We start from the raw sequence: 22753 nt of genomic DNA, 5'->3' as shown, positions 1-22753 counted from the left end.
TTGTGTGGATTTTCTTCAGGTGGTCTGAGTACCTCTTATCTCCCAGGAAGCTGCTGGCTTAGTCAGACAACTTCTCTCGATTGCCCCTGTGAGAAAGGGAGCTCTCCCCAATATTAGTGTCTTTCCCCCCTGTGACCTGGTTGCAAGATATGGGCCTGCACAGCCGGATAGTCGTGTGCAGACAAGGACTCTGTTTGGAGGTATTTTCTGATTATTTTGAATCCTTCGTTTTTAGGGTAATATGCAGTATTGCAGGTGCAGTGTACAAACAGACCTTCATTTCAGCCATATAAGCTAAATGCAAACTCTTAAAATTAAGAATGAAAAGGGTCCATGTGCATTATTTATAGATGATTACTAAGTCATCATTACTGCAAAAAGGCTGTTTTTAGTCTGTTGGTAATACAACACTGAAGCCCCACAGAAATACTGACTCATTTGGTTCATTTCTCTTCTGGGCCTCTGTGTATAGAATATCTGCAATGATCAATGTCACAAGAAAAATGAACCTTTAATGCTGTAGTATTTTCCATAATCTCCTTACAATGTCATTTCAAAATGTACCAGCACAGAGATGCATGTGAAATCCTGGCTTCTATTGAGACATGCTGTTTTTATTTGTCTACAACAGATTTGCAGCAGCAGTCTGGGTTTGGTTGGTGTTGCCTCATGCAGAACCCCTCCCAAAACTAGCAATATGAAAATTTTTGACAGATGGACTGGGTTTTTGGTGTTGTCGCCTTTCAGGTCTTTCCAGTTAATTCTGTTGTGCTGCGGACTGCGTGAATGTCTCTAGAAGAAAAGAAGCACAGGCCTGAATAACACAGGCTTCTTTTGGGCTGACAAAGTTTAAGTTTAAGTTTGTTTCGAACCTTTCAGTTTTGCAGTTTGTGAACTGTGGTTTGGGGATGCTGGGATCCAGCCCACAGGAAAGAAGAATTATTAATTGAACTAATAACACTGCCCTGCAGCCAGGTTGGTTAACCCTCAGGCAAGCAAGCTGAGCCAAATTTTCTTGTCCCTCACTTCTCAATAAACATTCCTAAGCACATTTTCTTATTATGTACAGTTATTCCTTGTGAATTATTTAATTGTATGCATTGTATGGCCATAAATTGCATCATATTCTAAGAAGGTTTCTCAGATCAACGATATGTAGACACCACTGATCAGTATGGGTGTGTCCTTATTTTCAAATTGAGCTTTATGCTAATTACAAACAATTGCTGCCATGCAAAAAGGCTTTTTTAGTCTATTGGTGACACAGCAATAAAGCATAATGGAGACACTGACTCATTTGGTTCCTTTTCTGTCCCGGGACTCTGCATATAGAATATCAGCAATGGTCATAAATAAATAATAAAGCTTCACCACCCTCAGAGACATATGGCCCATTGTTATCAGTGCAGTTTAGGAGAGGTTTATTCAACAGGACAGAGAAAGGAAACTGGTGATTAAAAAACCTGTCCTGCCTTCAAGCCTGTTTGTATATGTACTTGGATTAATACGGTGTGTAAGGAGCCAACGAAATATGAGCATTAAGGCAACTACTGGCAAATGATGAAACAAAACAGAACTCCACCCAGCGGTACATTTTAATCTCATTTGAGAGAGCAACTACATGAAAAGGAGCTGCTGCAGGCCATCGCGGTAACAAGCCAGAGAAAAAAAGAACAACTACCACGACTAACAATAACATGCAGGGGGAAACAGTAGTTCACAAAGTAACCTCCTCTCTTGCTGGTGTGTTTGATAACATGCAGATCAGGAAAGAAAACTTTCTTCCTATCCACTGCATTGACTTTAATTGTAATAGAATGAAAACATAAAAGTGCTGGACAGCATATCACATTCTCTATGAGTAACGCTGCCTTGTGACAGAGGGGAGGTTATGTGGAATTACCACTGTTGCATAAACTCCTTGTGACTCACCAGATTAGAAACAGCAGCATCTTGTGCATAAACCACTGATTTCAGGCCTAGTTAGATCAAGCTCTTTTGAGTCATGTGAACTGAGGGCCTGCCTCTCCAGCCCATTAGAATATCCTAGATTTGTTGGTTAATAAATAAATTATTTTTTAACCCAGTAAATGGGGGTTAGTGACAATGTTGATTCAAAAGTGAGTGATCACTCAACCAAAGGAGACAAAATCTCCTGGAGAAACAACTTTGCAAAAATGGAAATTTATTTCAGGAGCAAACACAGACACAAACATGCACACACTCACACCAGGGCCAATTTTTACAGAAGCGAATTAATTTAAGTGCATGTTTCTGGACACTGGAGCACTCAGAGGAAACCCATGCAAACTAAGGGAGAACATGCAAACTCCACACAGGGCGCCATCGAACCCTGGGCCCCAGCAGCAATGCTAACCACTGTGCCATCATGCTGTACCTAATCTTTTTATATCTTTTCATAAACCTTTATATTAACTACAACAGTTCAAACCACTGTGTTCTTGGTCTTTTTAAAATGGCACTTGTATCAGGAGTTGTAGCCTGATATTGGATGTTTCATTAAATTGAATCCGAGAACATTTTTAACAGCAACAGGGATAAATACGCAGTGCTCAGAGAAAAAGACATTAATGAATAACAAAAATAAATTGAATGGCAAAAATAACAACAAAAATAAAAATGAATAATGGAAATAAATTGAATAAAAAAAATGAAATAAAACAAGAAGGTAACACTTTACCAAGAGTGTTAGTTATGGTTCCACATTGAACAAACATTTTGTTTTTTTTTTGTTTTTTCTCAAATACCATGGCTTCAGTATGCATAAATATGGGTGGGAAACAGGCAAACAGCTCAATTATATTCGGTATCCCACACAATCAGTTAAACACAAGGCCTATTATTAAATCAAAAAGCCAAAAGTCTTCTTGGAATCCTGATAACTTTGAGGGAGACACAACTAGGAAAAAAAAGAATCTTTTTTCTTTGTAATTCCACTACAATTAAAAGAAAATGTCCTTGTCTACAAGAATGATTTTTTGCATCAGGAAATTAGAGTTTAGCATTTGGAATGTGGGTTTTACTTTCTCATTCATTCACTCCATTTCTTATACATAAAGGCTCAAGGCAGTGAAATGAGACTGACATCTCATCTGTAACACGATTCAGCACTGTTTCAAGTACAGTATGCATCCATTCCTTACAAAATGGATTCTTAGATGATTGCAGCTGAGTTTATTTTATTTTATTTTATTTTAGTTTTTTAAACGTGTGTAGTCAATTGTTTGCATTCCATTGCATTGTTTTTCCTCATGTTTTTCTGGATTCCCTTATATAGTACTGCAACTTTTACTGTGTGAAGCTCTGCAGTGATTGTCCCGTCTGAAGATGTTCCAGTAATGTGTGGTAGATGTTTTCAACTTTATGTCATTAAAAGAAATGTTAATCCATTTGTAGATGTATAATCAAATTTGTAATTCAACTATTGGAAAATTCTAGGAGGTGTAATAAAAGCATTGATGACATTTTCCAGGGCTGTTATGCGACGTCTTTTTTGTGACAGTATCAGTACCTATTCAAAGACGCAGAAATGAGTTTGAACTCATCCCTGGAATCTACCTTGCAGCGACTGGTGAAATTGCAGAAAGGGCCTGTTTAAGCAGAGCTCAGCCGAATCACATGTGTTCAACCCACTGTTTATTCAATTTTACTGCTCATCTTTGGGGACGTTGTTCTACAGAGTTAATAGTGAGGGAGTCAGCAGTGAAGGGACATGGAAAGTGGTGCAATGAAATGTCGAGATCAATGCCCCTTTAATGCTGGGTACTTGGATCTAATTTTACTTCCCACAGAAAGCACATGATTTTATTGCAAATAAATCATGACAAATTTCAATTGGAATGTCATATGGCCCGCCTTTAACATAAAAGACTCAGCTCCTCAAAAAAATACAAAAGAATAGCAATTCACTACTGTAATTTAAGATAAGGTCACTTTATTGGCCATATACAATTTCTTGTATTAGGAATTTGTCTTTTTGCATACCCCAACTTGCTCTCCATGAGACACACAGACAGGGAGAGAAGCCTGGGGTCAGAGCGCAGGATCAGCCATTTACTGTATATTATAAAGCGCAGTTGTGGTTAAGGGCCTTGCTCAGGGGCCCAGTGGAGTAGGATTCCTCTGCCGGCCACAGGATACAAACCAGCAACCTTGCAGCCACAGGCACAGGTCCTTAGCAACAGAGCCACCGCACTGCCCTGAAATTTAGTCTCAATAGCAAAAACACTGCCCATAAAATTTGACATTGTCAGCATCATCCATCCACTTTCTGACCAATACATTGAAAACATCGTTAACAAATTAAAGTGAAAGAGCACTAAGGAAAGAGAGACACCACGCCATTAACTGATCTAAAAGTGGTATAAGTTGATGTTGTAGTTTAACCTGAATCACGAGCATATTAATATCACCAGACATAAATTCACAGCACATTTCTAAGCCTTTACACTATGTTTATTTCTTAAGTTGAGCCAAAAACTTAAAGACTAGTGGGGAAATTTTTATTTTCATAGACTGAAAAGAGTATCTGCGCTTCTAGCATGATAGTTTTTAGAAGGATGCCTTGGCAACTACATTTTAATTTTACATTTTTTTATAAAATGTTTATGTAGGGTTTGGGCATAAAAAGGTGGGCCTAAGACTAATTTTGGTAATAATGTATTAGTGTCAGAATGTCTCCACTCTGGTTCAAAGTTTAAAATATGATTATATCTGAATTTTCATGCTATTTATGTGTACATTTTTATGTTTTCTACGTTTTCACTGTTATCAGCAAAAAATGCTTCTTCTCATTTTAACTTAATCTGAGCTAGAAATGGGCATTATGCATAATCCACTCCTGGCCACCTGCTCTGAATAATGTTTTTAGGAATTGTTTGTGGCAGAGTAGCTAGTAATGCCAATTCAAATTGAAGTAGAAACCTCATTTGAAATACGAACACGTGCACAAAAGGAATTTTAAATTGCAAAGCTTATTCTAATGAAAAATGCTTATCTCTTTTCAAACAAAAGTATATGTAGCAGAGAACAGTATCACAAAGTAGTTTCCACTAAAATTGAAACCAATATTGTTAGGTCCCGTCCCCTGTCCTGACTAGTCTGCGTCAGTGTTCCATTAATGCTGCATTTCTGTGTTTGTATTTTAGTGATTTTGACATGAATGGATTAAGTGGCATAAAGCCACAACTTCTTTTTCCCCAGAAGGCTATCAGATAAAAAAACTAAATGCACCAATTAAAAACAAAACAGAAATTTGTGACATAAAGCGAAGCAAATTTGCTAATGCATTGCCTGGAGGCAACCATACCTGTAACTATATCGAAAAAGTGAAATTAACAGTACTGTTCTGAGAAGGTCTTTAGTTTTTTTTTCTGAAGCACAGGAATCTTTTCATTAGCTGAAGAATTCTAGTGGTTACACCTTTTCTGGATAGTCTGAAAAAGGACCAGTTTTAAATCATGATTTTTGTGAGATTTTTTTTGTAAAATTACTTCAGTGTACAACCACATGGAACATTGATTTGGATACTTTGGTAAAATCCAGTCATTGCCCTACAAACATGAAAAATCTGTTTACTTGGAAAAAATCACTTACACTCTGTTTCAAATTATAATTCCATATTAAATTCTGTAATTAATTTTAATTAACTTTAGGAAAATTCAGTTTTGCCATCTAGCATGGAAAGGGACATAGTACATCTATTGTTCCCCTTTGACCCAGCAGGTTTCATGAGTATAAAAGTGCAGTTTCATGGAATACTCTGTATCAAGTCTGTTCTGTACAACACAAAATAACATACAAACTGAAACCTGTGTCTTTGTCACATAACGCAGTTAACTTTAATCAAATTTTTAATTTTGTTTCTTAGGCATATTCCTTGCATTGCATATACAGTACATGAAACATGTTCTTTAATATTTGTTCAGGATCTGAAGTAATATGAATACAAGATAAAAGAGAGATGTTAACAGTTTTATGTTTGTTTATATGCACATTTTAAATCATTGTTGCCATTATTAACCTCTTATTATGGCTGGCTCACATGATATTATTGCACCATTTGCCCTGTTTAGAAAGGAACAACATCCATTTTGCAGAAACTAGTTGTCATTGTACCTTCCAGACTCTGGCAGGAGTGGTGCCTTTGAATCTTGGCAGGAGTGCCACGGAAGGATTTTTCAGATAGATATTTGCCTCATGCTTCCTTTTCTAATTACCACTGTGGCAAGTACAAGGCACGTCAACCCCACTGCATGAAGCAACAATAAAGAATATAATTTGTCAAGTTTGTTCCAGGCAGCAGAGAAGCCCCTACACTGCCTTACCATGTGACGGTTGGCAGGAAGTGTCGGGGACAGGACAGCGGCCTCTGCTGGTGAGAAGAGGATATGGACAGCCGAGAAAATGACTTGCAAGTGGGTTTGACCCTTTCGTGAAATTATAATTATAATATATGTTCTTCTCACCTTCTGAACCTGCAAAGCACACCTTAACAAACCAATCTCCCATTATAATATGTTCTGTGTGTAACAGTATATATTACCAGTAGTTCTGACTAAACAGGATTTAAAAACAAAGATGTCACTGAGTCTCCTAGAGACAGAGGATATTTGGATGTAAATTAATTTTTGAAACACTTATACTGTGCCAGGTCCATTTATTTCCTATAGTGTGTACATTAGTCTATCAAATTAAAAACAGTAACAGTAAAAACTATATGCATGGCCAGATTTGAACCAGGGTATCCATGTAGAAGATTGACAGATGCTTAAACCTTTTAACTACAATTCACAAATAAAACAAAAAATCATTCAAGATCAAATTCTAATAATAATTATGTACGGAGGGCAGCAAGGTGGTGTGGCACTTAACGCAGCCGCCTCACAGCTCTTGCGTACTGAGTTTGACTCCAGACTGGGGTGCCTTTTTTACAGGAGCTTCAGTTTCCCTCCAATTACCAAAGTCACACTGGCAGGGTTAATTGTCATCTCGAAATATTTCCTTTGTGTGTGAGCCTTGTATTTAGACTGACATCCAACCCAGGGTGCAGTCCTGCCTGGTCAATAGGCCTCTGGAAAAGACTCTGGGTTGCTGTGACCCTCCTCAAGGATAAGGCTTTCTGATGCTGGATGGATTGTGAAGGAAATAAGTGGTAAGCTAGTCCAAGATAACACAGCTGTGGCTGATCTATATCTAGATAAAACACAATCAACAATGGACACAATGGAAGCAATAGAGCTTTCACCAGCTGGGAATGGAGGTCTACCGACAATCGAGAAGGACTGGAGAGGTGGCCAGCCACGGGCCACTCCGTCTTGTGCTAAGGTTTCACACACTCACACCATTCAGAAAGCAAAGGAGAGACACTCCACAGTTGTGACTCAATGCAAACACACAAGAGGAAAAAAACAACAACAGCTGTTTTCATTATACTGCTTCTTACACTGGTTACCCAATAGGAAAAGCTTAACTGTTAGCATTTCCATGTCATTGTTAATGTCCTGAATGACTTTCTAGAGCACATTACAAAAGCAAGCCCTGGAATGGTATTTTCTTATAATATACCCTCCATATTTGGGTTTGACCATTGCTCCAGATTTGACTTTCTGGCAACATCTCTAGTACCCACATGAAGAGCAAGGAAACCTTACATGCCCACATCACAGAACATATGTTGCAAGCTAAGCTTCACAGTGTATTATAGGTGAGGCAGTACCATATGCAGGCGTGTTACACTGATGCCATTGTAAATCAACAGGTGCCAGTGAAGACACAAGAGTCACTGGTGCCCACACTACCACACTGACGTTTTGACAGTTGCTTGCCCCTGTTTAGGGAATCCCAGTCACAGCTAGTGACATGATCTAGACTTGAACCTGTAACATCTAGACCACAGAGCCCAACCTGGGCCCTCAGAGAGCATCTCTAGTGGTAGAGCAACTCTAGTTATAAATTGGCCTGCATTGTCAATGAAGGAGTGATTCTGCAGAACATCTAGAAAAACATTTAATGAGACAACATCAACCAGTGTGCACCGAGTTTTTTCAAATGTCTTATCAGCCATGATACACTCGACTAAGCTGGAGACAGTGCTGCCAATCATTAGAAGACAGGGCTGGAGCAGTCATAGTAGGTTAAGATGTTTGTTGCTTTGTTCCTGCTGTCAGACTGCCTTTTTTATTTTGTCTGTTAAATGTCAAAACATAAAATATGTTTACACTATTTAGTTTTAAATTACATTTGAATTTTGAAACACAATCATTTCAAAAGAAAAGAACAGGTCAACAGAATCTTGCCTCATTAAATTTATGCCACGTATTTATTTCACCAAACCGCATAGCATTTATCAATTTCAAATTAAAACAGGTAAAAGAAAGTTTAACTTTTCAAAAGATGGAATTCATTTTAGATGAGACTACCAAACAATTTCCAATTACTTTGGCAAGGAAGGTTGATTAAAAACAAAGGTCCCGATTTGTAGCTTATAGAGACTATGGAAGGGTTTATGAGCGTTTGTGAAACAATGAATACCAAGCTTGTTTCCCTTTCTCAATGAGGAAACAATGAGGTCAGGGTTACAGAAGGGTTGGTATACATAACATGCCCTTCCTTCACAGCAAACAGCTGTGAGCCTAATGGGAGACATTAGAAAAACTGCAGAACAGAAACCAGCCACACAGTCATTACACATGGCCGACAGTTAAATACAGCTAAAACACAATTTCAGGGGCCCAGTCCTTGCTCTATTAAGGCTAAGTGTGTTGACTGTATTTAGAAGAAAGCAGAGTGCATTCTGGTTTTACATCAACTTCACGAGAGACTTGTGCATCCTGCTGATTATATATGGCACTTATGTTCCCCCTTTTGTATTGAGTTTCTCAGTTATATTCGCAGATTTGTCCATATTTAATGCCTTTGAGGCTGAAGGTGCTTAAAACACACACTGCATCTTACATCTTCTACTTCATCCATTGTGTTCTGGTTAAAGGTTGACTTATACATTCCACATTAAAATTAAACTGTAGCACCATTCATCAGAAATTTGGTTCTGTAAATTGTTTTCTCATTTTCCCTACTGTCAGTACAGACAAGGATGTACCTAAGCCATAATGGGTCACATCACCACATCACTTTCAATAATCTCTTATCCAATTCAGGCTCACAGTGGCCCTGATCCTATCCCGAGACGCATTGGGTGCAAGGAGGGTTACATCCTGGATGAGACGCCAATCCATTGCAGGACACACACAAACACAGACAAGCACAACAATCACACTGGGAACAATTTCCCCAGAACCCAATTAACTTACCAGTATATCTTCACACTGTGGGAGGAAACTGTAAGAACTAGAGGAAATTCATGCAAATGAAGAGAATATACAAACTCCATGCAGATAACACTGTTTTTCCCTCAAATCATTACAAATTTCTGTAATGTTGGGTGTTTGCACACCTTCCCATTGTGGACTGGCTTGCAAGCTGTGATGAGGGAGTGGACTGGTGATGCAGAAGTGCAGAAGAGCTTCCCTCGGAGTAATCACTTTAAGAGCTGGGATATACCCATGGAATGGTTTGGAATTCGTATGCACAGCGCAGGGAGAGTCAACATTGGCAAGCCCTGTTAGGAAAACACTTTGAACACATTTGCATTGAGATTAGAAAACTCACACTCTGGGTTTCTGTGAGTAAAGAATGTTGTGTGATATTCCAGACTTCCTCAGCTGACTGTAGTAGTAGCTTATCTAAGTGCTATATAACAACTATGACCACTACTACTGATGGGTAATATTCATGTATCACACATATCACCCTGGTTTATTTCATTTAATAGTAATTGCACAGTGGTTAGCATTGCTGCCCCACAAGAATGGGGCCCTGGGTTCAGTTTTGGACCTGGGGTGCTGTCTATGTGGAGTTTGTATGTTCTCCCTTGGTTTGTGTGGGTTTCTCTCAGGTGCTCAAGTTATCTCCTACAGTCCACACTGGTAGGCTAAACACCTTACCTATTGACTTTTAGAGGGAAAAGAGGCCCTGGCGTAAGTGTGTCTGTGTTTGTGTCTGTATGTTCCCTGGGATGGACTGGCATCCTGTCCAGGGTGTACTCCACCAACCTGGAGAAATGGTAAGAAAATGGATTGATGTAAATAACAAGAATTACTTATCTGTGAACCAATTTAGGTTGTTCAGAATGCAGCATGGATGGACTTTGTGCTTATGTTCTAAGCTCTGTAACGTACTGTAATGCTTAGACTTTCAGCCTATTTGTGGTGTGCACGTTTCTGTGCGTGACAGACCATAATTCTTTAACTCAGAACACTCCTGCATTACAGCTCTCACTTAGACAGACTCCCCAGCCCAGAGCCTTTCAGACAGTGCACTTCCCTGACCCTTTACAGCACAATTACTAGGTAACGTCAAATTGCTCCTTCAGCTAAACCACACACGTCAAGGCTCTGGCAGACAGTGACAGAATCATTCACCTCGATGCATAATTGATAGGACAGCATTAAAGTGTTCAAAAAGCAAGCTGCTGGGAATTTCAGGCTTTAGTAATTGGCATGTACAATCCCCGTTTCCTGCACTGCGAACAAAATAAAGCGCCTAACAAAACAGAGGAGCTGCCTTTCTGTTGCCCCTGCAATTATGTCACAAATGCAGTTATGAATGAGAGAAAATAAATTAGATGAAAACAGTTATTCCACATGTGTGTGCTTTAATTTGTTCAAATAATGATCGTGTGGAATTTGAAGCAGGTGCCCTGGAGCTCGTCGGGCCATCACTATCATTGCTCTGTTTTTATTTGTAGGGATACATATCGTATATAAAACTCAAGGGACAATCCGTCTTGATAAGCGCTGGAGGTGAACACAACTATGACTTCCATTCTGATTCTGCCCACAGTCCAGAAGGTGTTTAAAGGCCAAATTATTCAAGCAATGATGCAACCAATTCGAATTGCAGTCAAGTATGGTCTTTGAGGGCTGTAAGGTGTTCATGTTATTGTTCCAAATAAGATTCAAATTACTACATTAAACAAATAAGCTGCTTAAGTGATTGAAATAAATTTTCTCTCCATGTCTGGAGAAATTGGAGGTTTACTGTTCATTTATTTGTTAACCCTCCTGAAGGAAAAGGGCTCTGGAATCGGCATTGATTCTGCCTTGAGAAAAACAGCAGCATGATCAAGATGCATTCTAGAAGAGTTCTCGTTTTGTGTGTCTCGCTTCAATCTTTATTCAGCCTCTACCTATGTGGCCGATGCTAACCGGTGATGTTATCATCTGTTTTAACGTGATGGTGTAAATCTGTCCGTCTTACTTCCTTTAAGAGAGTGAGGACTGATATTCCCAATGCTATCTGACATCCGGCAGCAGAGCCCTTGACATTGACCTCAGGTAGACAAACTGTGGCTTGATTTCACTACACATACAGTAAAGTCACAAGCGCAAGGATTAGTATAATCGTGCTGTACAAGATAGAGTGCCAACCACTTACCATGAAACGTTGATAAAAACTATACCGAGATACCAAGATGATACAAAATCTCGTTGTTACTTGTTCTGCTTGTCAAAGAAGGGAACACAGCCACTAGTAATTACCACACCCATGAGCACAGCGCTCAGCCTGTGCAGATTTGCAGGCTGCCGAGTCCCACGGGGCGAGGCTGAGGGGACAGATGTTTAGCCCATGGCAGAACATGAAACTAGGCTCCAGTTCACAGCGGTAAGAGGTGTGTGTGTGGGTGAGGATTAGGAGGCAACGCCAAACCTTGCCAAAGCGTTCTTTGTAATATTTTGTCGTTCTCGGATGCGACAACAAACACTAATTAACATCTTAGCAATACTGTCGTTATACTAAATTGTAGTTAAATCGAGAAAAAAATAAGGATTTTGGAAAAGGTTTTTATTTTACTGAATACTTAATACTGAAGCAGGAGTAGTAAATGGTGTGCACGATTTCACGTATGGGCTATATCGTCAGTTTTTTTTTCCCAATTAACGGACTTGGTATTGTGAGTGCCCCTTTGCACTTTGCTAAGTAACAGGAACTACTTTGCAATACCTTTATTATTTAAGATCACGAAATAAATATTATTTTACTTGTACACGTGGACCGCTGGCGACCTCTCCTGCACGATTTCTGGAAGCGCTTTAGGATTGCAATGGCAAACTACTGTACATAGTCCTGCCGGATTTCAGGAAGCGTTCAGGGGGAACAGCAATGATGAGACAGACACCAGACACGCGATCTTAAAATGTATGATTTTTGTATTTCTTTTGTCATTCTTGTCCGATTAACCCGATGTATATAAATTCCTTCTTATAATACCTATAGTTTATATCCAGTATGTTAGACTGTTCTTAACATAAGTTTGATAAGAAACGGAGTTTAAGTAAGCCATGTTATTTATTTGACTCATTTCGTGTGATTTATAAAGATCGTCCGGTAAGCCGGGAGCCACAGTTTTTTAACAGTAGAACAGGTGCAATCCAGAGGAGCCCATGTAGTAACCAGGTGATTGATCCATGGCTCTTACACAATTGTTTATTGAAAGAAGCCCGAGTGTCGATAATCAATCGCATGACTGGGCAGCTTGTTCGACACTCCCAGGGCTCTTCTGGTAAAGACGCTCTCGGGTTTAAATTCATTTCTCTACGCTGATTCCAGAGCAGCAGTGTCTTCACTTAAAAGTAATGACCAAAACTGTACATAATATTCATATTGAGGCCTTGCTGCTGCCTTTATGCACTTTTAATATAATATCCCTTAATTTCTGTGCTTTTAACTATGAATACTTACATTTTGTTTCCCTTTTGAATTGCTTCCCCACATTATTTAGAAGATGTAAATGATGTATCAACATATTCTACACCTCATTCTTATTTATAAGTAGCATCTTATAAATCTTGGTGGTGGTGGTGATGGTGACGATTGATGACTGATGATTCTGCCATAATGGCGCAAGTTGTTATTATTTTCTATGGAGGCTGCTCAGTTCCTACTATCAATCACGTTTGGGGTGCATAAAAAACTAAATGAAATCTGTTTCGAACAGCTGGTGCACGTTTTTATTTTTCTTAGCAACTTAAAAGCAAAACTTGATCAGTCCACTGATTGCAGGTTGCAATCTCAGCTTCTCGGCTAATCGAGCATGAAGATTTGAACCGATTAATGTCACCATATCCTCATGTCACACACAGCCACGCTCGACACAAAATTCCACTGCGCGTTACCGAGAGCAGCAGAGAGCTGAAAGTTTCACCTGAAGCGAGCTGTCAGCTGGGGGGTGGATCCTGAGAGCAGGAAATGCCCTGTCATTTATTTACTGCGAGATCGCACCTGTTAACAAGGTGACGACACCGGAAAGGTAGGGATCTTTCTTTATGTTAGGTATGGTAACAAAAAGAGCGGAAGTCTTGACGTTTGTCGACAGTCTAATCATATTTAACTTAATAAAACAACAGGTGGAAGCGCCAGAGAACTTGGTGATTAAAAAAAACTAGCATTCATTAATAATTTAGTTATTCATTCATTACCCGTGAAATATTGTTTTTCTAGGATTTACGAACTACCTCATGATTTAAAGCTGGTTGTTAGGTTACCGAAAAACTCAATTAAGCGGCTTTTTGTAGATTTCCGCAGCTTAACAATGCAAAAACAATTGTAATGTAAGTAATAACTCCTGTACATCGTTGGTTTTATTCGCATTTCTCAAAATAAATCACTGCTTTTCACATATCACATATCTTGCGCTTACATGCCGAGGTGTTATTACCCTGCAAGAGGAAGTAGTACAATGTTACAGTAAGGGAGCTAGCTGTATTTGTCACTCACTCCTGCAATAATATTAATTGTAAACTGGTATTAACGTTCAATGTTGACCCTGTCAAGTACTTTAGTGTCTTAAATTTGGCTACGTGGATGTCGAACCTTTTTGAATTTAATTTTTTGTTTTAGCCTAAAGAATCTGCTATCACAGAAGTGCAACTGTTAAGCGCAATACAATAATATGATTAATATTAAGTATTACTATTATAATGGAAACCTTCTTATCATAAGAGCAATGGTTAATTAATACAAATCAGCTGTCGGCCGGGAGACTCGTTCAAAAGGAATGAAATTCATGTAATGCAATAACATAACAATTTTTATTTCGCAACTTCTTAAATGTGGAGAGCACAAAGTCGAGGTGGGGAAATTGTGTAATATAGCTACATCCGTGTGTATTAATGCAAGAGACTCTGGTTAGTCGTCTTATTAAGTTCTCGCCTTGGGGAGATTTTATGAGATGAAATATGTTAACACCTTTTTGTTTCACAGGTTGAAGGACCGTTTTATGAACGAAAAAGAGATTATTAGAAAATATTTAAAGAAATCTATATCCGTACACTATCTGGACTGTTGTTGTTTCTGCGTTAAACGGCATACAGCACTTTGTAACGGTCGGTTCGACTCAAATTTGCCATGCAGAGAAAATAGAAACTGCCGATATAGACTGATGTAAAGAACCTGCAGATGACAAGAGATACCAAATGCTCTAGCTGCAAAATACTTGAAGTTTTGTGAAATGTTATCGATGGAATATATGCCTCTGGATTTTCCACCATTGCACAAGATATGTTCGTCTCTCTGAGCTATTGGAGTGAACTATCAGAGCTGTGAACTGTACAACACTAGAGTCTGAGCAACAGACTGGAGGTGGGATTTCTCAACCTTGGGCCAAACATGTCAACAACGGACCTGTCAGGAGCTCATGAACAAAATAATTCCTGGAGCGATTTCGAAGAGAATTGTTTTCCCCGCTTTAAAATTGTGGGCCATTGTCAGGAGCCTAACGATGCCATAACGGACAACTCTTTTGGGGAATGGAATTCTTTCAGCCAAGACAACACCAGCGTTGAGGACGACTACCTGTGTGCAGCGGGCTTTGCAAAGCACTCGGAACACTGGCAACCTTCAGACGTAAACGCACACTTCACACAAACCTTGGAGACCAATCATCAAAAGGTTTGAACATACTCCCCCATATTTATATACAAAACGTAAAAAGTAACTCCTCTACAAAGCATTGCAAATACATTTGCAACTTTTTACATGTTTTAAATAAACGGTTCGGGTTGTCATCCTGGCATTGAGTTGGCAAATATAGTAGATTGCTCAATTGCGTCATCTTCTGTTGCAATTTAATTGTTGCTCCTTACGCGGTCTTAGTTTTTGAAACAAGGGCGTAAGCAGCAATAATCTTATGTGTTTCGGTTTACAAGTAACTGAGGAATAGCATTTTAAAGAAGCAATGTGCAAAAGGGCCCATGTCAGATGTTCATCTTTTGCATATTTGCATTAGTATTTCAATCTGTATGCAGTGTGCTCGATCCAATACCCATGTGCTTGTGCAGTATATGCATTTTCCTTTGGTGTTGTGTTCACTCGTGATGCTTTGTGTTTCAGATTGTTCAGGTGTGTGCCAGGCAGGTTCTGCTGGATTCCTTTCCATTAGTGGAAGGGGGTGATGAGATCAGCGAGGCAAGACTGCTTTCAGAATTACTTGAAAATTCTCCTGAGCCCCAAACACAAGGGTACTTCATTTTCACCTCATGCCTAGTTAAAGTTGATGCACAGACCGAATACAGGCTTTGTATAATGGATTAAGACAGTAACTTACTCAGCTCTCATTGATGAGTGTAATGTCTGAGAAATTGCTCTGAAAAGTTCTTTGCAGACTGTTGATTTAATTTAGTATAATCCTTACACTTATATAGCACTTTTCTGGACACTTCACTCAAAGCACTTTGCAGGTAATGGGGACTCCCCTCCACCTCCACCAATGTGCAGCCCCCACCTGGATGATGCAACAGCAGCCATAGTGCACCAGTATGCTCACCACACATCAGCTATCAGTGTGATGAAGCCAATTCATAGATGGGGATTATTAGGAGGCCATAACTGGTAAAGGCCAGGGGGAAATGTGGCCAGGATGCCGAGGTAACACCCCTACTCTTTTCGAGAAACACACTAGGACCCACACAGACCTCAGGGTGAGCGCCCCCTGCTGGCCCCACTAACACCTCTTCCAACAGCAACATTAGTTTTTTTTCCAGGAGGCCTTCCATTCAGATCCTGACCAGGCCCTCACCTGCTGAGCTTCAGTGGGTTGTCAGTTGTGAGTTAATATGAGTGATATGGCTGCTGGCACAGCCAGTAAGAAACACTGTTCCCTCCACCTTTCAAAAATAGCAATGCCCAAATATCCTGACCAGGGACATTGTATTGTAGGAGGCATGGTTCACCATATTTTCAGTGTCCCTGCTTTTTAAGTTTCAGCTGTGATGCTGCCACCTTGTGGAGCAGAGTGGAGGGTGCACACAGTACACTGGGCTTGGTGGATCTGTGGACACAATCCCACAGTCGGAAGGGACTGCTTTCCTCCCTGGGTATCTCCCCAGTGGGTGAGGTATGTAAATCTGTAGGTTGTCACCCTCATCTTTTCTAAAGCTTCCAAGATAAGTAACAAAGGCCACTGTGAAAAATGTAGGATCACAGCACTTTGTTGAAGTTAATAAGAAATTGGTTTTGATGACTCCTTCGTTTGCCTTGAATCACTGTGAATTTTGATGAATTATTACAACAGTGGGTTAATTGAGCTAAACTCTGAAAGCATCAAAGCATATATTCTGCACTGGATAATGTGCGTATTTGTAACTGTACTAGATCATGTGGGAAAGGTACCAGAGTCATCCTCTGCTATGGGCTATCCAGCACCATGTCTGAAAGGGAACAGACAAAAAGTGGGCCACAGACCTTGGTGATATCAGCACCGTGCTCCAGTTCGGTCCCTTACCAATAATTAATCACTGTGTGTTGTGGTGGAATTCTGTTTCTTCAGCTTCCATGGTATTCAATCAATCACACAAGAGTAATTACAGGAATACTCATGGTTCCCTACATAAAATAGTTCAGGTTCATGTTTTGCAGAAACCAAACACAATGCTTTCTTAGACATCGGGATAATACTAGCCTTAACCCTGTTGAAGTACTGATAGTCAAATCCTATTTGATTTGGCAGTGTAAGAGTAGTGGTTAAGGTCATGAGCACCAAAATATGTATGTTATATAAAAAATACCTTGGATAGACATGTCGACCAAATAAATAACTGCACTTTTTGAGTGACACGGTGGCATCTCAGGCAGTGTTATGGCCTCATAGCTGCAGTGTCATGAGTTTAATTCTTGATTTGAGGCACCTTCCGTGTGGAGTCAACATGGTTTTTGTACATTTGAGCGTATTTTCTCCTGGTCCTCTGGTTACCCCCCCCAATCCCCCCCCCAGAAACATGCTGATAGGATGATTGGATTTTCTGACTTGACCTTTCTATGAGGAGCAGGAGAGAGGCTCCATCCCTATTGATTTGCCTGGTCTGGAGTAGCTCTGTGACTTTGCTGACTGTGGTAAGGTGGAGATGAGGATAATAATAATAATTAATAATTGCTTGCACTTATGTAGCACTTTTCTGGACACTCCACTCAAAGCGCTTTACAGGTAATGGGGACTCCCCTCCACCACCACCAATGTGCAGCATCCACCTGGATGATGCGATGGCAGCCATAGTGCGCCAGAACGCTCACCACACATCAGCTATCAGTGGGGAGGAGAGCAGAGTAATGAAGCCAGCTCATAGAGAGGGATTATTAGGAGGCCATGATTGGTAAAGGCCAAATGGGAAATTTGGCCAGGACGCCGGGGTTACACCCCTACTCTTCGAGAAACGCCCTGGGATTTTTAATGACCACAGAGAGTCAGGACCTCAGTTTTATGTCTGTTTACAGTATAGTGTCCCCATCACTATCCTGGGGCATTAGGACCTACATGGACTGCAGGGTGAGCGCCCCCTGCTGGCCCCACTAACACCTCTTCCAGCAGCAACCTTAGTTTTTCCCTGGAGGTCTCCCATCCAGGTATTGACCAGGCTCACACCTCACACACAGGCTCACACCTGCTTAGCTTCAGTGGGTTGCCAGTTGTGAGTTGCTGGGTGAAATGGCTGCTCGCGTGATCTGTTGATGAAGCAGAGTAAGGTCACATTTTTTGTAATTTTGTATAGGCCATTCTTGTTCCCATCCATCCATTTTCTAACCACATGATCCAGTACAGGGGGAGCTGGAGCCTGTCCCAACAAACAGCAGGTGCTAGGCAGGACACACCCTGGACGAGATGCCAGTCCATCACAGGGCACCCACACAGACACAAGCACTCACACTAGAGCCGTTTTTCCCAGAGCCAGTTAACCTACCAGTATGTCTTTGAACTGTGAGAGGAAATTGGAGAACCCAGAGAAAGCCCAGAGAAAAACCTTGAAGGACACAGCAACTCCATACAGATAGCACCCCAGGAACTGAACCAGGAATGGCCCTAGCTCTGCAAGGCAGCAATGTTAGCCACTGCGCCACATGGCCCCCATTCTTATACGTTTATCTCTGTTAAATTAATGTTTATTTCTAAAGACGTGATGTAAGCGTTTTGTGTGCACTGTGCAATCTGTTACCGTTTGGTCACGGAAGTGACAGCTACGGGAAAACTCGAAGCTTTTGTTTCTGACCGACAGATGGCGCAGTAACTTCGTTTTTAATAAACGATAAACGGGAGGGGGGAATGAAGGAGCATTTCTGCAGTCCAGCAAGAAAGAAATTCTGATTGAAACGCATTGATAAAAAATAAATGTTAAGTGGTTTTGCGAGAAAGTCGTTTTTATGTACAATAATGCACACGTAGAATCAGACTTTCCCATCTTGAATATATTTTAGTAAAATGCGATACGGTTAGCATTAAGTTTAGCAAAGTAGAAATACGTTGCTATTTTTTTTTATATGCCATAGCATAGTGCTGAGCTGGCATGACTGGACATTTAGCAATGCTCACAATTGAGTCCCGTAACCCACTCTTGCCCCGTGTTGTGTTGTATGAACGTTTTGCTCATTTTCATAGCCTGTTAAGATCTTTTCAGATTTCCTGTATTTTTTTACACGGTTGCTAATAGGCTTCCTTTACCATCGCAGTCAGTGCTTGAGCAGGAAATACAGTAGCCTCTCGGAATAATCCTTATAGAAACTCCGCATATACGGACGTCTTCAGTACCTTCAGGATAGCACTAACAATTCGTTGGAGATCAACTGTTGTTTTTCTAGACATTCAACAGTAGCTATCACCACAGAAAGCTGATAAAATATTCAGAAGGGAATGACATTTACGCTTTCTACAGGCCCTAAAAGCATTTTGAAAGAGCTATGCCAACAGTGCCGGATATCCTGGCAAGTCTAGTTTTGAGTTTAGATGCGAATTTTAAAGCACCGTTTTGCTCCATGATGCAACAAGGGATTTCTAAAATACCTCTGGCTGAAGGGACAACGTTTTTAAAATCTGTCTTTAATCTGTTTACGAGTACTTTAAGCGAGAGCCGATGTATAATATTTACAATACTAACGTATTATTTAATAATATTAATGTATGGATATAATTAATATTTATATCTATCCTGGAAGTGCAGTGATTACAACTTAAACAGGACACCATTCCATCGCTGCACACACACAATTTAAAAGAGACACCAGTGACACTAGCAAGCATGTCTGTCTGCATGAAGAAACTTGTGTACCCACCAATAACCTGCCGGTGGGTGGAACATGCAGACTTCACACAGAAGGTGCTCAGTTCAGAACTGAACACAGGACCAAAGAGCTGTAAGGCAACAGTGTTAACCGTGTGAGCCATGATGAGGGCTAAAATGATGAATTAGAATGTTCTTTTTTTACATGGCAGGTTAAAGTGGTCTATACTGGTGCTTCTTGGGTTTTTATTCGTAGTGAATCCTCAGATTATTTTTGTTTTAGCAGTATATGAAGCATCCAATATTTGCCTTTTTTAGATTTAATGCATCAAATGTTTTCATGGCAGTATATTATCCCATTCAGTATATGCAGAAAAACTACGTCAAAGTTGTGATTTGGTTCAGGCTGTAGTGCATTTCCTTTAATACAGGTGTAAAGACGTAAAAGCATTTGACAGTGCTGCTGTTCCCTGTTCTTGTATAAAGCTTCAGTGGCACAGAGAGTCAGCCTGTAGGCCTTCCATCTGGCCTGCAGACATGTTGGTTTCTTCCTTGTTCGTCCTGTCAGCTCAGAGATTCATTTCCTTATTGTTACCTTGTAGAGTCGGCTGCTTGTGAAGACCAAATCTCAGGAGACCTGCAAAGAATTATCAAGCTCAGGCACTAGGGCACTGATTCAAACTAAGGTGAGACAAGGAGAGCAGAAACTGCCTTTTTCATTTTCCTCCTAATCCACCTGTGTTTGTTCTTCATTAAAATGTCAGTGTTGGTATATATCCGAAACGTGTGTGTGCAAGTCTAAAAGCAATCATGATAAGGCTTGGTCATTAGGTCGTTTGTTAGAACTAAATATTACTGGTTAAAATATCCTTGAGACCAGTATACCATAAACGCGCACTGATCTCTGCCTCGTATCCTGTTTGTAAAAAACAGAGGATGTGAAGTCACAGAGAACAGTCAGCTCAAGACGCACTCTTGTGATGTGTGTCCTGTATAAACACAACCTGCGCCCTTTGGAATGATTTTTATGGACACGTCTTGTTGCAATACAAAGCACTGCATATTTATAAAAACTCTCACTGAGTGACATCCGTAACGGTTCAGCCTCTTTTTTATTGTATGGCTGAGAAACGTGATGTGATGCCGTATTTCTGCCCTCTGCACCTGCTAGCTTTCACCTTCTAACTGTGAGACGTGAAGGTGCCAGAGAGTGAAGGTGAGACTACAGCCTCTTTTCTTCCTCTACAGCTGCTCCAGCCAGCACAATGTTCACAGAGCGCACCCCACTACCTCTACCAGATCTCCCAGGAGTGGATCTCCAGCCATGGACAACATCTCCATATACAGCGCAACAAGAGAGGTTTCTTTTCCTGAAGCCAGCTCCTGGAGTGAAGGATTTCTGTAATGCTGTTTACAATACTGAAGTCAAGAGCTGTGATCTGTTGTGGTAAAACTGTTTGAATGCACATTTACGTTGTTGGTACTGTAGTAACACAGAATGCATGTTAGATTTTTCAGTCAACTGCAAAGATGCCTAATAATATAGATAAAGGAAGGTGGGGCCCATATTCCTATATATGTTACTGTGTGAAAATTTTAATTAGGAATAACAAAAAGGTGTCCAAAGACGTACTTGTCGCTTAATTGGCTTCTGGGAAAATTGTCCCTAGGTGTGAGCGTGTGTGTGTCTGTGTGCCCCGCGATGGTCTGGTGTCCTGCCCAGAGTGTACCTTACCTTGGGCCTGTTGTTTGCCAGGTTAGGCTCTGAACTGGAACAAGCAATTAAAAAATGGATGGATGTCTGGAAGAAAAAGGTGACTTATGTTACCACCAAAAAGTGTATGAAATGTACTTTTCACAAACTTATCAAAAAATACAATGAAAAACTCTCATTCTGTATTCTGATTCTAAACTTTATAAGCAGTTTCTAGAGCCTTCAGAATTTGCAAAAAAGACTCAACTTGTGCTCCATCACTGACATGCGCCAATTTCTACCTATTGCTGCATTCTGGCTCTCACCTCGAAAACTAAGCACTGACATGGGCAGAGCAAAAAAAAACCTACTCAAACTTACTAAACTATGTCACAGAGACTCAAATATAGCAGAATATATTTCCAAGTCATTTGAAATAGCCTTGAGTTCTTTGAGTCTTCCAGTACAACTGAAATAACTCTAATGCAGTAAACCTTTATAAAGATGAAGAGAAGATGGCTCTTAGATAATGGGCAAAATATTGTTTTAGCAAAAGCCTAAACTTTTTGTTTACTGTACGTCTATTGTGAAGTTGAGCACAAATGACTTGTGCATGCTCCTTTCTGTATTTACAGCTTTCATTGGTTAATGAGGATGTACTGTTTTTGTATTCTGTATAGAAATGAAGCTTTACAGACTTCAGTAGCACATATTTTGAGTGAAAAAGATGCTTGCAAAAAAATTGGATAAGACTTTAGTAGTTTTTTGTGTGTCCCACACAATTTGTTCTGTGCACAACAGCTTGTTAGAAGTGCATAGACACCAGTAGTGATCTGCTTCTGTAGTTCATGCAGATACAGGGGTTTGTCTTCAGGTTTCTTGCAGGTGCTATCTTTGTGTGTTCTCACTTCATAGGTGTAGTTCATATATACTGTATATTCTGTAGGGTAAACGAACAATGGGTGTGAATCTCTGAATAATATTTTTATAAGGTGTAATTGAATGACTCAGAATTCATCATGTTTACAAGTTTTATTTTAAAACAAATTATTTATCAAATGAATTGCAAACTGCATGTGAACAAAATGTGAAATTACTTAGACCCATCTGAACATTTTAAACCTTGATAATCTGTCATTATTGTATCTCATCTCATGACAACTTTGTAAATGTTTGGCATCGTTAAAAAAACTCTTAAAATAATCTGTTTGAACTGGTTTTATATGGCCATGGCTTTTAGCTGTCTTTCAAACCTCTAATTTCATTCCTTTATAAATGCAGGCAACACACTACTTCCTGTGCGCCCTAGAGCCATGTATTCTGTTGCTGTGCAGCATGAAAGCAATCAGGCTTAAAACAGGGTGATGCAATTCACAGCCTATCCTTGAAGAAATCAGAAGTAGGGTGTAAGAACAAAAGATATTCTCTTACTCCAGTA

The 22753-nt window shown here is 40.0% G+C and overlaps 1 protein-coding gene across 1 annotated transcript; it reads left to right on the top strand.

The window, feature by feature from the left end:
• Positions 1-13559: 13559 nt before the first annotated feature.
• Positions 13560-22518, top strand: LOC148828382 (uncharacterized). The gene is made up of 6 exons (XM_088925190.1): positions 13560-13691; positions 14344-15030; positions 15472-15599; positions 16339-16474; positions 20225-20308; positions 20871-22518. The coding sequence occupies exons 2-6, from the start codon at positions 14749-14751 to the stop codon at positions 20994-20996; spliced, it is 756 nt and encodes a 251-aa protein (XP_088781316.1). The 5' UTR covers positions 13560-13691; positions 14344-14748; the 3' UTR covers positions 20997-22518.
• The last annotated feature ends 235 nt before the right edge of the window (positions 22519-22753 follow it).

Source organism: Atractosteus spatula, chromosome 9 (genome assembly GCF_055471065.1).
Source record: "Atractosteus spatula isolate fAtrSpa1 chromosome 9, fAtrSpa1.hap1, whole genome shotgun sequence".
Taxonomy (NCBI): domain Eukaryota; kingdom Metazoa; phylum Chordata; class Actinopteri; order Semionotiformes; family Lepisosteidae; genus Atractosteus; species Atractosteus spatula.
The sequence above is the reverse complement of the archived record's forward strand: the minus strand, read 5'-3'. Positions and strand labels throughout refer to the sequence as shown.

Bases quoted from the DNA above. Each gene is read 5' to 3' on its own strand.
- LOC148828382 (XM_088925190.1), top strand. From the start codon at position 14,749: ATGTCAACAACGGACCTGTCAGGAGCTCATGAACAAAATAATTCCTGG. The intron at 16,475-20,224 runs GTATGTAAATCT...GTTACCTTGTAG, and splicing joins GTATCTCCCCAGTGGGTGAG to AGTCGGCTGCTTGTGAAGAC. The intron at 20,309-20,870 runs GTGAGACAAGGA...CTTCCTCTACAG, and splicing joins GGGCACTGATTCAAACTAAG to CTGCTCCAGCCAGCACAATG.